General features: G+C 41.0%; 1 protein-coding gene and 1 long non-coding RNA gene across 5 annotated transcripts in view; one reads left to right on the plus strand and one right to left on the minus strand.

Moving 5' to 3' along the window:
• Positions 1-1,192: 1,192 nt before the first annotated feature.
• col5a3a (collagen, type V, alpha 3a) overlaps positions 1,193-17,613 on the minus strand; it is a 94,778-nt gene continuing 78,357 nt past the window's right edge. For all 4 annotated transcript variants that reach the window (XM_058050242.2, XM_058050243.2, XM_058050246.2 and 1 more), the window contains 20 exons: positions 15,725-15,778; positions 10,551-10,604; positions 10,412-10,465; positions 10,222-10,329; positions 10,088-10,141; positions 9,766-9,819; positions 8,723-8,776; positions 8,604-8,657; positions 8,430-8,537; positions 8,290-8,343; positions 8,101-8,154; positions 7,910-8,017; positions 7,777-7,830; positions 6,927-6,962; positions 6,553-6,606; positions 6,181-6,481; positions 6,006-6,118; positions 5,867-5,935; positions 5,569-5,802; positions 1,193-4,262 (listed from right to left, as the gene is read on the minus strand). In XM_058050242.2, the coding sequence (XP_057906225.2) occupies positions 4,116-4,262; positions 5,569-5,802; positions 5,867-5,935; positions 6,006-6,118; positions 6,181-6,481; positions 6,553-6,606; positions 6,927-6,962; positions 7,777-7,830; positions 7,910-8,017; positions 8,101-8,154; positions 8,290-8,343; positions 8,430-8,537; positions 8,604-8,657; positions 8,723-8,776; positions 9,766-9,819; positions 10,088-10,141; positions 10,222-10,329; positions 10,412-10,465; positions 10,551-10,604; positions 15,725-15,778 (1,818 nt within the window). In that variant the 3' untranslated portion in view covers positions 1,193-4,115. The remainder of the gene's footprint in view (positions 4,263-5,568; positions 5,803-5,866; positions 5,936-6,005; positions 6,119-6,180; positions 6,482-6,552; positions 6,607-6,926; positions 6,963-7,776; positions 7,831-7,909; positions 8,018-8,100; positions 8,155-8,289; positions 8,344-8,429; positions 8,538-8,603; positions 8,658-8,722; positions 8,777-9,765; positions 9,820-10,087; positions 10,142-10,221; positions 10,330-10,411; positions 10,466-10,550; positions 10,605-15,724; positions 15,779-17,613) is intronic.
• LOC131103776 (uncharacterized) lies at positions 2,604-11,106 on the plus strand. Its single transcript, XR_013629995.1, has 3 exons — positions 2,604-2,703; positions 10,562-10,667; positions 10,951-11,106. It is a non-coding gene; the product is annotated as an uncharacterized LOC131103776 (long non-coding RNA).

The following is a 17,613-nucleotide window of genomic DNA, read 5'->3' on the forward strand; positions in this document are numbered from 1 at the left end:
CAATATTCCACTAATATCATCCCGAAACTCTCCTGAGGAATGAGGAATAAAGTCTTCTTATTTTTAACATTTTCTCATATATATATATATATATGTATATATATGTATGTATATATATGTATGTATGTATATGTGTGTATGTATATATATGTGTATATATATGTATGTATATGTATATATATGTATGTGTATATGTATGTGTATATGTATATACTATGTATATGTATGTATATATGTATGTATGTATGTATATGTGTATAAGTATGTATATGTGTATATGTATGTATATGTGTATATATATGTATATATATGTATGTACATGTATGTATGTACATGTATATATATGTATGCATGTGTATGTATGTATATATGTGTATATGTATGTATGTGTATATATGTGTATATGTATGTATGTATATATGTATATATGTGTGTATATGTATGTATGTGTATGTATGTATATATATATATGTATGTATGTATGTATGTATATGTGCGTATATATATATAATATATATAATATATATAATCATTTGCTGCCTGTCCTTAAAAAGAGAAGAGTTTTTCTGTCAAAGTTATGCTCATATTTTTTATGTCTTTTTTAAATTAAATGTATGACTTTGTTCAAATATTTATACTTCTCTTAAAATTGTTACAGGTCTACTCTATTTTGGTCTCGAAGCAAAGCTCTTCTGTCCCATAAACAGGATCTTTGGCTTTTGTTTTGGTGGCTGCTTTTGATGCTCACTGAGCTGAAGTCTCGTGAGATATGCTGGTGTGTATAGTGGCATCAGAAATATTCCTAAATGGCAAAACTTTGGTGAATTCCTTGGTCCTTGGAGAAGGGAGCGTAGGATAACAGGGTTATCTTTCTTCTAGCATTTGGAAATGGCTGCCAAAGGGGATGAGTGTCTTGATTTATTATGTGTGTGTGTTTGAGGGAAAAGCCTGTAGTGTGTGTGAGTTTGTGTACTGCGTCTACAGATAAGGATGAAGGGAAAATGCATTACTCCACCTGTTTATCTTCAGAGGGGAAGAAAGGTGATTAAAATATGATATTTACCAATTAAAATCACCAGCAAACATGTCCGCCATGGACCCAAACTATAAAGTTGGACTCATCAATCATCTTTCCTTCCCTCTGGACGCCATCAATGAACACAACACAACAGTCATGGATGTCATTCTCGACTGACTTGAAGGGTTTGGCAAATTTATTTAGCATTCATGCTACACAGATCATATAGGGGAAACTGTACAAAAAATCAACTCATGTACACATGGCTGTGGAGTAGGGTGGGCCAGGACGGGACGCACGGGGGGGGTACGCTAGTTTTTTGGGGCAAACAAATCAAAAGTTGGGTACCAAGTTTGTTATTGGTAAAGAAGTCATTTACAGATGACATTTACAATGTTACGCAAAAGGCCAACGTTAGATTGACTGCTACAAATATCGATATTGTGATATTTCACAGTACAGTATTGATACAAGCATATTTCCTCCATCAATGGTAATGTCTGAACAACTGCTCTGAAAAGACCCAAGACGCCAACCATATGGAAGAACTAAATTGGCCTTTAAGTGATCAATTCCAAGAATTCGAATGTACAATGTTATGCTAACATTAAGGACCCAAAATAAAACAAGTTTACAGTATGTCTCATTATTACAACACTGGTGTGGAAACAGGAGTTTAGAACATCCAGAGAGATACTTCCATTTAAAAACAAACCGTACTGACCCCAATGTGAAGACTTCCATAGCTGGTGGTGCCAAACAGGTTTTACTGGAAAAGCTTTTTTTCCCGTCACTCACACACACACACCATTGACCCTGCTGGAAGGTTGGTAAACAGTATGGAGTTATGATGCTAACTTTAAGATAATAAGCTGAGTCAAATTATCATTACCTTTCATTCATTCATTCATTCATTTGCAGGGGGTGCTGGAGCCTATCCTAGCTGTCGTGAGGCGGGGTACACCCCGGACTGGTCGCCAGCCAATCACAGGTCAGATATCGACAAACAACCATTCACATTCACATTCATACCTATGGACAATTTGGAGTCGCCAATTAACCTAGCATGTTTTTGGAATGTGTGGAGAAAACCTACATATGCACGGGGGAGAACGCGCAAACTCCACACAGAGATGGCCGAGGGTGGAATTGAACTCAGGTCTCCTAGCTGTTAGCCCGGCTAACCACTCGGTGATGATTACCATTGATCAGTTATGAGTGATTGTTCATTCATTCATTCATTTTCTACCGCTTTTCCTCACAAGGGTCGCGGGGGTGCTGGAGCCTATCCTAACTGTCTTCGGGCGAGAGGCGGGGTACACCCTGGACTGGTCGCCAGCCAATCACAGGTCAGATATCGACAAACAACCATTCACATTCATACCTATGGACAATTTGGAGTCGCCAATTAACCTAGCATGTTTTTGGAATGTGTGGAGAAAACCTACGCATGCACGGGGGAGAACGCGATGGCCGAGGGTGGAATTGAACTCGGGTCTCCTAGCTGTTAGCCCGGCTAACCACTCGGTGATGATTACCATTGATCAGTTATGAGTGATTGTTCATTCATTCATTCATTTTCTACCGCTTTTCCTCACAAGGGTCGCGGGGGTGCTGGAGCCTATCCTAACTGTCTTCGGGCGAGAGGCGGGGTACACCCTGGACTGGTCGCCAGCCAATCACAGGTCAGATATCGACAAACAACCATTCACACTCACATTTATACCTATGGACAATTTGGAGTCGCCAATTAACCTAGCATGTTTTTGGAATGTGTGGAGAAAACCTACGCATGCACGGGGGAGAACGCGATGGCCGAGGGTGGAATTGAACTCGGGTCTCTTAGCTGTTAGCCCGGCTAACCACTCGGTGATGATTACCATTGATCAGTTATGAGTAATTGTATAACAATAAATTATTTTTTTAGGGGGTTTTTGATTTTGTAAACCTTCCCATGAATTCCCAAAGAGGGGTTGTCATACGTTGGGGTCAATATGGTCAATAATTTTTTGTGTCCATAATGTCTCTACTATCATATTATCATGCAGTATTGTCAATTAATGCATTTCCCACCTTGACTTTAGCACCATTTTTCTTTTAAACAAAAGATTCCGTGAAAGAGTGGGACCATAAAACATAAACACCAGTGATGTCACCTGGTCTCCAGTTTTGACACCAGAATCTCCTTAAATAACCTAAAACGAAAACAATAGCACACCGTGAGTTGAATGTAAGAATAGAGTTTCCCTTTAAAGCTTTTGCTGAGATGTCCCCTAGCGACCTTCACTGGGCCCTGTGAAATGGGCACAATCAGCCAGAAGATGTGCGACAACAACCTCCCTTCCCCGGCAGCAAGCTAGTCCCCAGCCTCAGAGGGTGATTCTTTCTGCTGAGGGAGCAATTGCCGCCCATCCCCCCATCCAACTCGTCCTGTGATCCAGAGGCACACAACCACACACACACAAAAAAAAAATAGCACCAACGAAAAAAACGTTCTTATTTCAACATATGAATAATAGAGAGAAACAAATGCCTTCGAGTGTGGCGCTAAAGTGACAGGAAGTTGCATGACACGTCCCTTTCTATAAAGAAGACGACAGAATATTTTAATCAGCGTGCTCTTAATTCCTGTCCTGGAATATCCTCACTTTTAATTGGACCGTGTCAGCCTCACAAATACAGTACTTCTTACTCGGCAACATGGAGTCTTGTCGGCTAGTCTATTGAATGCTAATCGCTTGTAGCAAACTGCACTTTGAAGGGTGTAAACAAGGCAAAATTCATCACCGCCGCAGACAGAATGTGAGTAATGACGCCCGTGTAGAGTTAATATGCAATTGTCAGTATAGCGACAAGGAAGCATGCAAATGAATGTGTCAGTGGCGGTCTTAGGTAGCTGTAGCGGTTCATCCTCCAAAGAGTGGAAGTTAATGTCAATTTCCCTTTTTTGGTCCTCTTCATGTTGTAAAGCCAACACAGGCCGTGAAAAAAATTAAATAATATACATCTAATAAATATTGCTCAACGCAGTGGTCAAACTTTCTCGTAGGCTTCAGTGGTTTTTGTTGTTGTTGTTGTTGTCTTTTTGGCCATGATGCTATCCAGTGAAGCAAACGCGTCCCACTTGGAATCCGAACTTCTGATTGCCGCTGCCAAAGTCTGTCGCAGATATGTCCATAATGGGGAGCAGCTCGGCAGGGGCGGAGTCCATCTCCAGAACCGTACTTTCTTGACCTTTGCGGAACTGCAAGAGAAATATTTGAAGCGGTTGTTAGCAGTAGCGGCATTATTTATTCATCGCTCATGCAGTGGAACCTCGATTTTCATCATTTAATCTGTTCCAAAAGGTCAGACGAAAAACAAAATTTTAAACTTGGACGGTTAGAGTTGAATATTTACTCACTCCAACTTTATTGTAAACTTTAGCAGCAGGAAATGTGTCTCCTTTAAATCCTTCCCTGTGCAACTAGGAACCTTTACATTACAATCCCATTCTAACCAACACTACCTTCTTTCTTTCTTGGAATTAATAACCTTCTTTATCAAAGTTCTGGGTCTGCACGTCGTGTGGTTAGCGCGCAGACTTCACAGCTAAGAGACCCGGGTTCAATTCCACCCTCGGCTATCTCTGTGTGGAGTTTGCATGTTCTCCCCCTGCGGGTATTCCGGTTTCCTCCCACATTCCAAAAACATGCTAGGTTAATTAGCAACTCCAAATTGTCCATAGGTATGAATGTGAGTGTGAATGGTTGTTTGTCTATATGTGCCCTGTGATTGGCTGGCCACCAGTCCAGGGTGTACCCCGCCTCTCATCTGCAGTCAGCTGGGATAGGCTCCAGAATGACCCTGTGACCCTCGTGAGGATAAGCGGTAGAAAATGAATGAATGAATGAATGAATATCTCTAATACGGGCTGCACGGCGGATACGTGGTTAGCTCACAGGCCTCCCAGCTAGGAGACCCGAGTTCAATTCCAATGGTAGTTTGTTTATATGTGCCCTGTGATTGGCTGGCGACCAGTCCAGGATGTACCCTGCCTCTCGCCCGAAGACAGCTGGGATAGGCTCCAGCAACCCCGTGAGGATAAGCGGTAGAAAATGAATGAATGAATGGAAAAAAAAGAACAAATATTTTTAACACTCAGAAATATGTAGTGCGCTTGAACGTCTCATCAGCAAAGTGTGCACAGTGATAGACGGGTGATTCACTGTGTGAATTCTATTCTATTCTATTCTAAACCCCCCCGCCCCCCATAATAAAAATGAAAAAATGATTCCCTGGCTGGAATCTGTCTATAGTGTCACCACTCGAGTGCTTTAATTGGTTTGTTAGGCATACGGCGGTATTTAATTTCAGTAACGTGTCTTTTCTATGGACATCCTGTCTTTTTGGGATGTCCAACTGGGATTTAAAAATATTATTCTGCTTTACTTTGACTTTCAGTTTCAGTTTAATTTCTGCCTTCCTGCACGGCAACACCACAACATGGCTAATATATTTACTGAACATCTGTTTCCTCCCACATTCCAAAAATTGGCGTTAGCGCTGACCTGGCATCCATCATGGACAGCGTGGATGAAGGCGTTTTTGGTTTGAGTCAGCTCCTCGTCGTTGCTACCCCGGAAGCGCACAGCGTGGCGGTAGGACAGCGATGAGTTATCAAACCAGCCCGCCGAGTTCTGGCACATGTAGGTGAAGCTCTGCTTGGCCGTGGCGCTCAGCAGCTTGAGGAAGGTCAGCTGGACCACGTGTATGGTGTTGCCGTCCATGTCGTTGTAGGAGAACTGTCGGGTGAAGATACAGGAAACGTGAGAGCAGATCAGAAACAAAGAGATGATGGTTGCGTACCTGTTTGCCTTTCCTGAACTGACTGTACCAACTTCCTGGTTTCTCCTTGTTCCACGCTGCTGGTTTCACCTGGAAAGGTTTTATGTGGAGGTTTTTGTATCCAAATGCAGCTTCATGAAAAGATTAGCTGGAGACTCACCGTTTCAATCTTCTTGTCAGGATCTAAGCAGGTGTCTCCTCCAGCCGTGAAGTTGCAGTAGACCTTGATGGCATCTCGGTTGCATCCTTGGTTGGGATCAATCCAGTAGTCTCCTACAAAGAATACTCACAGTCAGAACATGCTCTTAGAAGACCGGTTCTCTGTTCTTGATCACCATCTTTGAAGTCCGGTTGAACCATCATGAGCTCCTTGCATGTGCGTGCAGGACTCTCAAAGGTCCCCAGCGGCCTCCTCATGAGCTCCACTTCGGTTTTCATAGAGGAAAGAGTGGCAAAGACTTCCTCCATGCCATCTTCGTCTCCTTCCAGAGGTTGATCAGCCTGAAGAAAGTCTTCGATATTGATTTCCACCTCGTCCTCGTTAGATGAGGCTTCGCTGGCTCGATTCGAGTTGCGTCTTTTCTTCTTCCTGCCCTCCCTGATCGGCAGCGGTTGAACTACAGTAGCAGCCGGTCCCTACGGGTGCAGCGCAAAGATGATGACCAAACAAGAACTGGTCCAAAAGAGGCTATGAAGATGCTACTCACTGGGGGTCCTGGGGGGCCAGAACGGCCTGGATCACCTCTGGGACCAACGGCGCCCTAGAAAACCAGAATGGTAGAACATTTTGTGCCAATCATCTGTCACCTGCAGGCTTTCCGGGTACCCTGCTCGGCTTTATCCAGGCTGCTACTTTACAGGATTATGCAGCTGTGTGCATCAGCTTTTGCCTCTCCAGACATGCTACATATCCGCTTTCACACACACAAATCCTATTACGGTGGCCCAGTGGACAAATACTGCACACCGGGCAGCAGGATTGTTCAATACAGTGGGATTTTAGTGAGGTAAACAGTGCAGGTTATGATTACATCTGGTACATTTAAGCCCGTATACACCTGTAACACACATGTGGACTCACCATGTCTCCTTTGGACCCTTTCTCTCCACCTGCACCCTAAAAAACAGCAAGAACTCCGGTAACGATATAAAAATAAACACTGTATAATGTAATAATTCAACTGCAAAGCACAAAAAAAACGATCAAATTCTTCGTTTCTGCCGTGCCACATAATGTTTCCAACAAAATGACGCGTCTCGTATTGACTCTGCCACAGACTATGCCATTTGTTTCAAAATAAACAAGCAATGCGATTAGTTAGGAGCACGTTTTTGTCCCACGGGGAAGCCAAAAATGGATATCACGTTCATGGGGTAAATACTAGCTTTTTCAAGCGTCACTGAGTAACTTTACTCTCTTGCTGTCATTACACTAATTATGTCTTGTCATCAAAACAATATTTGTGTGTTGTTGTTTAATGAACTCCCTCTGGTGACCCCGGCTGCCATTGGCCAGTTAACTGCCCTGCTGGGAATAATGCATTATGGGAAGAAGTTAAAATGCATTATGGGAAGAGTGTTAAAATAGCTGTTGTGTTTTTATTTTTATTTAAAAAACTCTTATTGGTAACTGTCTTGTATATTTCTTAGCTACCTTTTGAATGTTAAGTTGCTGTGTGATGATTTTAGCATATATCGAAGATGACACCATGAGTGTTTTTGTGTTTTTAGGGTGTGGACATGTGCGGATTAGAGTATAATTTATAATTTATTGGGAGTGACTTAAACACCGGTGCGTCTCATAAACTGGAAATTACGGTACATAAATGCATCATGGAAATGGGTAGTATATAATCATATTTGAAATGCCTTACCCCCCCACACACACACGAAAATACCACAATACTAATACAATTGGAACTGTAACCTACCGACAGACCAGGTGGTCCCGGTGGACCAGTGGGACCAGGTGGGCCAGTAACACCCTGTGGATAAGTAGTACAAGGACAAGTACTTTACGGCTGGCATTCGAACGATCATTTCCCATGTTGCAATTCTCCATACCTCATCTCCTTTAGGCCCCTGTGCACCATCGACACCAGGCAGGCCACGGTCACCTTTCTCTCCGGGTTCTCCCGGGGAGCCCACGAGTCCAATCAACCCGCCATGACCCTAGAGACATACTTATAGTTATTCATCTCTACTGTGTTCCAGGACTTAGACCGATCCCCTTTACTAGGGTTGCTGGTGTTTACTTTTTCTCCCTGTATTCCAGTGTCCCCTTTAAATCCTGGAAGTCCCGGTGGTCCCTGTTCAATGAAAACAGGAAGTTATCCACTTCAATCATGAAGCTTTTTGAATGGGATTAAGTTGGATTTGACACCTGATTTTTTTAATCATTATAAGCCTGCTTTAGTTCATTAGCGCTGTTCTTGTGATCTTACCAACGGCCCCGGTGGTCCAATTTGTCCCGGTTCACCAGTTAAGCCTTGCTCACCCTTCACATAAAACAAATGAAAAGCTAATTACATCATATCTTCATACGGGACCAGCAGACCCAGTTAGGGACTTGTATTGTACTGACCGAAGGGCCTGGAATTCCTCGAAGCCCCTCTGGACCAGACTTCCCCGGGGGCCCTTGTGGTCCCACAGGGCCTGTCTTGCCCACTGGACCTTGCGTGCCGATCGTTCCCTACCACGCAACAAGGAGTAACCGTGAAGACAACCATCCCACATGGCTTAACGCCACCATCCTTACCTTGTCTCCTTTCCTTCCTTGCTTCCCTTCACTTCCTGCCGCTCCCACGTGACCCTAGGAAAGTCAACACATGGAATATGTTGATGGAAAGAACAGACGAGCGTTATCATTAGCCTTACCCTACGTCCAGGAGGTCCTGGAGGACCTGGTTCTCCGGAGGCTCCTAGGGGTCCCTGCAGGTGATAGAAACATTTTGAATCCATGTAATGCCAAACGGGCTGCATGGCGGACAAGTGGTTAGCTCGCAGACCTCACAGCTAGGAGACCCGAGTTCAATTCCACCCTCGGCCATCTTTCCGAGTACTCCGGTTTCCTCCCACATTCCAGAAACATGCTAGGTTAATTGGCGACTCCAAATTGTCCATAGGTATGAATGTGAGTGTGAATGGTTGTTTGTCTATATGTGCCCTGTGATTGGCTGGCCACCAGTCCAGGGTGTACCCCGCCTCTCACCCCAAGACGGCTGGGATAGGCTCCAGCACCCCCCGTGAACCTTGTGAGGATAAGCGGTAGAAAATGAATAAATGAATGAATGACGGGAAAATTTTGCAAATTTTTAACTTCCACCCAACTGGAGAGGATTTTCTTTCGTATTTAAAATACAGGAAACAATCCAAACAGGAATATATATGTCGTATTATATAGTTATTTTACTACTATATTGGGTAAAAGGAGTGTAAAAGTGACTATAGGGGTGTTATTTTATGTATGGAGGGCTCTAATCATGTTAAAAAAGCGTATTTAGTACGTATGTGCCTCTGTAGCACTGTGTATACCTTTTTTTAATTAAAAATAAATAATGATTGGTCAAGTGGTTAGCCCGCAGACCTCACAGCTAGGAGACCAGGGTTCAATTCCACCCTTGGGCATCTCTGTGTGGAGTTTGCATGTTCTCCCCGTGCATGCATGGGTTTTCTCCGGGTACTCCGGTTTCCTCCCACATTCCAAAAACATGCTAGGTTAATTAGCGACTCCAAATTGTCCATAGGTATGAATGTGAGTGTGAATGGTTGTTTGTCTATATGTGCCCTGTGATTGGCTGTACCCCGCCTCTCGCCCGAAGACAGCTGGGATAGGCTCCAGCACGGCCCGCGACCCTCGTGAGGATAAGCGGTAGAAAATGAATGAATGAATGCCAAACACAAATATGAAAACAACTCACCGCTTTGCCAGGTTCTCCATTGTCACCCTTAGGTCCTGGTCCACCTTCTTTGCCCTAAATGACGTTATAGTACAGGAATTAGTTGTCGAAGATGAAAAAATAACACTAACAGTGGATGAGGGGTGTCTTGTATTTATTTCTACTGTATGGAGACACATTTTATCCAAGTGGAGATTGATGGCAGTCAGTAAAGTGGAAAGTAGCGTCCAGCAACAAGGTATTTTAAGCTTTTAAGCCATGTTTCCTCAAATGTTAGAACTTTGTCGACCAAGTAGAATGTGGAGCTCATGTAGTGCAGTGGAATGATATCTTAGATGCTTACACTGACACCAGCTTCTCCACGGGGTCCTGTGTCTCCTGGGAATCCATTCGGGCCCTTTGGGATGCAAATGAATCAGTCACACAATAGCTAATATGGACCAATCTTTTATATGATAGTGATAGAGACAAACGTACAATATTGCCCTTAGGCCCGTCATCTCCTGGTGTTCCTCTAATTCCTGGAGGTCCAGCTGTACCAGGCGCTCCAGAGTCACCCTTCTCCCCCACGTCTCCTTTAACGCCCTGCAAAGACATCACATGCAGTCACAAAGCTACAAAGAAAGACTTAAATATCAAATAAAGCTAAAGAGAGAATTTGACTCACAGCAGTTCCGGTTTCCCCAACCGGGCCCGGGTCTCCAGCCTCTCCATCCTCACCCTAGAAAAGAAAAAATGTAAAAAAAAAACAAAACAAAACACAAATGTAAGAATGTACATACGTAGTTATAATAAGACATGCTGACCTTTTCTCCAGGAGGTCCTGGCTGACCAACTCCACCAGAGATTCCGGCTGCACCCTGAAAGACAGAATACCGTAAATAGCTGCAAAGAGGAGCGGGCGCTAAATGAAAGCAGTAATGGTAATGGTTTAATCCATCTCACACGTGCACGCAATCACAGTGAGCACATTACACAATTCTGGTTAAGACTGGTTAGACCTACAGTAGCATTATTGGTATCTTCTTCCTTATACTTTGTAAACATCAAATGCTTGTATTGTTTATTGAACTTGCTCATTTTTGTACTTGATTTCCTAACTCAATCCGTTCCACAACATAGAAATACTGAAGGTTTTTAGCGTTTTTTTAGGTTAAATTTTTCCCTTAGACCCATCCATCCATCCATTCTCCTTTGCTTATCCAGGTCCCGGGTCGCAGGGGCAGCAGTCTCAGTAGGAAAGCCCAGAAATCACAGACCCCGGCCACCTCCTCCAGCTCCACCAAGAGGACACCAAGGCGTTCCCAGGCCAGCTAGGAGACATAATCCCAGCGTGTCCTACGTCTGCCCCTGGGTCTTCTACCGGCTGGGCATACCCAGAACACCTCACCAGGGAGGCATCCAGGAGGGTCCGGACTAGATGCCTGAGTCACCTCAAGGGTGAGTCCAGATAGGGTATGATTTCAATGATGTGGAGAGCAGGGTTAGAGCAGGGGTATCTAAGTGGGACTTATTGTACTGACCACACAGCCTGGGATTCACAACTTTCTTATAAATTGACTTTATTCCCAAACTAATTTTCCCAAACTTAATTTTTTTATCATAATATTTACAATATGTTTTTTGTAATATTTATAATACTATATAAATATTTATAATATATAATATTTATTTATGTTTATTTAACGTATCTTTTACTCTCTTTACTTGCTTTTATTCAACTCCATTCTTCTGTAAAGTGTCTGAGTATTTTGAAAAGCGCTATACAAATAATATGTATTATTATTGTTATTATTATTATATTACAACTAGGCAAAAAAATATGTATATATTTTATGTATATATTATTATTAAATATTATTAGTAAAATATTAATATTTGTAATACAACTACATGATTTAATATAATTAATTAATAATTATTAAATATAATAATATATTTAAAATAATATAATAAATGTTATAATTAAATAAATATTATTTATTTATCTATCTTAAGAGAAAAAAGTTGTAAGATTATGGCAAAAAAAAATGTTTACTTTAGAACCATACAGTTGAATTTTTTTTTTAAGTCTTCTTGTTGAGAAAAGAGCAAAACATAAAATATAGTCATGGTTTTCATAAAATTAGGTTGGGAAAAAAATATAAAATTATGAGACTAAATCTAAATGTTATGTTGAAGTATTTGAAAATTAATGACAGCAAAAATTTAAAAAAATGCCTGAAATTAGCTTTTCCACCTATAAGAGAATTTTTTATTTTTTATTTTTGACTTTATTCGTGTAATCTGAGCAGCCAGAAAAAAAGAATACGTTTTTATCTAAAGAGAAAAAAGTTGTAAGATTACGGCAAAAAATGTTTACTTTAGAACTATAAAGTTGAATTTTTTTTAAAGTCTTCTTGTTGAGAAACAAGCCAAACACAAAATCTAGTCGCAGTTTTCAGAAAATTAAGTTAGGAAAAAATTATAAAATTATGAGACAAAATCGAAATGTTCTGTATTTGAAAATTAATAACAGCCAAAAAAAATATAGCCTGAAATTAGCTTTTTCACTTATAAGAGAAAGCTTTAAATATATATAACTTATTGGGTTGGTTTAAAAAAATGTCAAATGTAAGTGGCCCCCCACATCCTTAGATTTTTTTAGTATGCGGCCCTTAGAGGAAAAAGCGTGTCCATCCCTGGCCTGCAAACCACAGCTTTTGTCACCGTCTTCTGACCTCGCTCCAGTGGCAATTTGCCTTTGCCAATTTGCCTCCACACTTACTGTAGATTTAATGGATTAGAATGGATCCTCCAAGGACAGCTTTCACACATCCATTCTTTTCTACTTTTTTGCCTCACAGAAAAACCAAACATTAAATGTCATGTTTGCAGCGTGGATGCAGAGTCAGGCGGCTGCTGTTTGTCCTCTTTTTTTCAAGGCTCATATTTGCATTCACGCCGCATTCGCTGCCTTTAGACAAACCGAATAAGAAAAAGCACGTTCTCGCCGAAGCCGAGTGATCTCCCGCTGGCTGGCGGCTGCTCTCATCATGCGCTAACATCCCGTTCACCCCACTACCACTCGTATAGGTCCATTTATGGATCACGCCGTCTGTGCAGCTGCTGACTCTCCATCTCGGCTTACTGCACTCCGATGCTGAATAATTGACCAGAGTGAGGCTGGAGATGGACAGCCATTACTGGGGTAAATATAACCACCTCTCTGGGATGATAGTCTTCATACTTGTGAATGATTAATACGGCAGTAAATAGAAGTCTGTGTGGAGGATTATATCCTTAGACTCTTTTAATAATTCAACTTGCAAAGGCAGATGGGAGGCTGCAGTCCAATGGAAGAAACTATACGCTCTAAACGTCTGCGGTGTATCAGGATATGTCTGGACTTTGTCGTTAGACCAGGGGTGTCCCACCGAGGGTCGCATGCTAAAAAAATGGAGGGCCATTATGCCTTTTTATCATTTTTTTTAAACTTAAAAAATATATTTTATTGTTTAGTTATATTTCTAGAGTCAACAGCAGGTCAAAAATAAAAAAATAAAAAAAAGTAAAGTAAAATTATTATTAAAATAAAATTATTTATTCAAAATTATTTAAATTATTTGTGCAATTTACTGTTTAAGCTGTACATTGATGTCATATTTGATTTGATTCTATATACCTATATATCTATCTAGTATCTATATATCTATCTATCTAGTATATATATATCTATCTAGTATTATCTATCTTGTATCTATCTAGTATCTATCTAGTATCTATCTAGTATCTTATCTAGTATCTATCTATCTAGTATCTTATCTAGTATCTATCTATCTAGTATCTATCTATCTAGCATCTATCTAGTATCTATATATCTATCTATCTAGTATCTATATATCTATCTAGTATATATCTAGTATCTATCTATCTAGTATCTTATCTAGTATCTATCTATCTAGTATCTATCTATCTAGCATCTATATATCTAGCATCTATATATCTATCTAACTAGTATCTATCTATCTAGCATCTATATATCTATCTAGCATCTATATATCTATCTATCTAGTATCTATCTAGTATCTTATCTAGTATCTATCTATCTAGTATCTTATCTAGTATCTATCTATCTAGTATCTATCTATCTAGCATCTATCTAGTATCTATATATCTATCTATCTAGTATCTATATATCTATCTAGTATATATCTAGTATCTATCTATCTAGTATCTTATCTAGTATCTATCTATCTAGCATCTATATATCTAGCATCTATATATCTATCTAACTAGTATCTATCTATCTAGCATCTATATATCTATCTATCTAGTATCTATCTAGCATCTATCTATCTAGTATCTATCTAGCATCTATCTAGTATCTATCTAGTATCTATCTAGCATCTATCTAGTATCTATCTATCTATCTAGTATCTATCTAGTATCTATCTATCTAGTATCTATCTATCTATCTATCTAGTATCTATCTATCTATCTATCTAGTACCTATCTATCTCTATCTAGTATCTACCTATCTATCTCTATCTAGTATCTACCTATCTATCTCTATCTAGTATCTACCTATCTATCTCTATCTAGTATCTATCTATCTATCTCTATCTAGTATCTACCTATCTATCTCTATCTAGTATCTACCTATCTATCTCTATCTAATATCTATCTCTATCTCGTATCTATCTCGTATCTATCTATCTATCTATCTATCTATCTATCTATCTATCTATCTATCTATCTATCTATCTATCTAGTATCTATCTATCTATCTAGTATCTATCTATCTATATATCTAGTATCTATCTATCTCATATCTATCTATCTAGTATCTATCTATCAATCTATGTCGTATGTACTCTATAGATAGTTTATAGCACTTTGGACAGCCATGCATTGGCTAGTAAAGGATAGTAAATGTTATGTCCTGAGATTCAAATGGTCTGTGAGTGATCATTTGCTAAACCACCATGTTGCCTTTATGAATTACTCAGGCATGCAACCGACTATCTTTTGCATATTGCATATTTTTCCAGCTGGGTGAACATTAATAAGCTGTTTCAGTGACACTAATCTTAATCTTAAATTATGACATATTTAATAGTTAGAGGCTGAATAGAAAGCTTGTTTATATTGGTATTCACTTTAGATTACAGTGTATGAACAGTATGCATGTACTATTCCACTTTTTTAGCCATTTGTCAGTGTGCCTTTTCCAGGAATGACATTCTTCAAACTGATCGTCTGATTGGCTGAGAAGGCTGGGATTATGGATGGTTGGTAGTCTGACTCTGAAGGTCTTATAGAGGGGGTTTGACATATGCTTGAGGGTGTTTGTGATCCATTGTGATGCTACCCATCTCTGTGTGGAGTTTGCATGTTCTCCCCGTGCATGCGTGGGTTTTCTCCGGGTACTCCGGTTTCCTCCCACATTCCAAAAACATGTAGTATTATATAGTTATTTTACTATTATAATGGGTAAAAGGAGTGTAAAAGTGACTATAGGGGTGTTATTTTATGTATGGAGGGCTCTAATCATGTTAAAAAAGCGTATTTAGAACGTATGTGCCTCTGTAGCGCTGTGTGGTTTTTTTTTTTTATTAAAAATTAATAATGATCGGTTGAGTGGTTAGCCCGGAGACCTCATAGCTAGGAGACCCAAGTTCGATTCCACCCTTGGCCATCTCTGTGTGGAGTTTGCATGTTCTCCCCGTGCATGCGTGGGTTTTCTCCGGGTACTCCGGTTTCCTCCCACATTCCAAAAACATGCTAGGTTAATTGGCGACTCCAAATTGTCCATAGGTATGAATGTGAGTGTGAATGGTTGTTTGTCTATATGTGCGCTGTGATTGGCTGGCCACCAGTCCAGGGTGTACCCCACCTCTTGGCCAAAATCAGCTGGGATAGGCTCCAGCACCCCCCGCGACCCTTGGGAGGAAAAGCGGTAGAAAACGAATGAATGAATGAATGTGATGCTACCTACCTCTGCACCAATTGGCCCTAGGGGGCCTCTGGGTCCATGCTGTCCCGGGGGTCCCTGTAAAAGAGACAAATGAAATGTTTTTGATAGGGTTAGTAAAATATGAATGCGACTACAACTGACCAGTGTAATCAGTACAGTTAATCAATACAGTTAAAAGGTACTCTGATGTGTATGCTATGCTAGTACGGTTGTTTGGTCAAATGTCAGCACCATTATCCCTGGTGTGCACCAAACAACAGGCCGAGACCCATCTTGGAGACCTATGATGGTCACATGACAAAAATCCCAGTGTGAACGGCTCAAAGTAAACACGAAGCATACCATTATACTGAATTAAGTAAGTTTGGGCTGCACGGCGGAAGGAGTGGTTAGTGTGCAGGCCACACAGCTAGGAGACCCCAGTTTGATTCCACCCTCGGGCCATCTCTGTGTGGAATTTGCATGTTCTCCCCGTGCATGCGTGGGTTTTCTCCGGGTACTCCGGTTTCCTCCCACATTCCAAAAACATGCTAGGTTAATTAGCGACTTCAAATTGTCCAATTGGTATGAATTTGAGTGTGAATGGTTGTTTGTCTATATGTGCCCTGTGATTGGCTGGTGACCAGTGTAGACCCTCGTGAGGATAAACGGTATAAAATGAATGAATGAATAATGTCAGTGACGTGATAAAGATGTCCAGTCCAGACAGGTCATTCCCGTCGATGCACAGAGTTAGATTTTTCTCATTTGCTCCATCGCCGCTCTCTCTCTCTGTCACCTGCTGTTAGTAATAAGAAGGCTGTTATGAACAGGACCATATTCTCTCAGCCAACAGCGTGAGGACGTGATTGGACTGCTCATTGCGGCTCTATAGAGGGCCAAGCAATTAATCCTTAAGCGAGCTCAGTGTCTCAGCTGGAGAGGTGTGTGTGATACGCAGACAGGAAGCTAGCTCGTGTGACGCAGCATATGGGGGACACGTTTCGGGAGGCTTCTCCATCCGTAACGTTCAGACATGAATGAAGGTCTCGATTGTTTTTTGGGCTTCGTATCGTAACCTAATCTGGCCATGGAAGCGGTTGAGGAAGTTGCCGAAGCGTGTGTTCATGGTCGACGGCGCAGTGAAGATGACTGTCACAAAAGCAGGATGCTCATTAGTCAGCCAAGGCTTGGGCTAATCTGATTAGCAGCTGTCACGGCGTCTTCCTTCTCGCAGCCAGTGGCCCGCCTCTTCCTTCCACTCCATTGCGCCGCACGCTTCCTCTCTGTCGCCCTCATGCCAATCTTTTTGTATCTATTTTCACTTTTCATTCACCAAGACGGTTTTTCTCATCCTGTAGTTGGTGTCTTTTATCGTACTTTTGTGAAAACACTGACGGTTGATTGCAGGACACTGCATCAATTTGGATGTTAGTTTACATAATAAAGTGTTGGAGCCGGAACACTAAAGAGTGGCAATCTCGCTTACCCGAGATGCCACAAAATCCGGTTGATATTAAATAACTTTTTTTACACATACAGTTATGGGATATTGCTATACCGGCCGTACTTTCGGATAGTTAGCGACAGCATTGGGTGTCTGAAATAGCGATCAAACGATTGTTTTCAACAGGTACTACCCAGCTTCTGTTAAGCTCAGATACTTCTTCTTAAAGGTGCGTCAATTATGCAATCTTGTAATGACGTTATCACAATATTATATGTCTGTAGAGCAGCCATCACCAAATAGTGGGCCTCGGTCCAGATATGGACCTAGTGAGTTCCCTTTACGGGCCTGTGACTAATTATGTAGCAAATATGCTACAATACATATAATGTAAATTCTACTCAAAAGGTATCTTGGAAATATACATACATGTACCAATACGAGTTTCAAATAGCTATTTTAACATTTACCCATAATGCATTAC

This window comes from Doryrhamphus excisus, linkage group LG16, assembly GCF_037039965.1.
Source record: "Doryrhamphus excisus strain RoL-2023G ecotype Guam linkage group LG16, RoL_Dexc_Guam_v1.1, whole genome shotgun sequence".
Taxonomy (NCBI): domain Eukaryota; kingdom Metazoa; phylum Chordata; class Actinopteri; order Syngnathiformes; family Syngnathidae; genus Doryrhamphus; species Doryrhamphus excisus.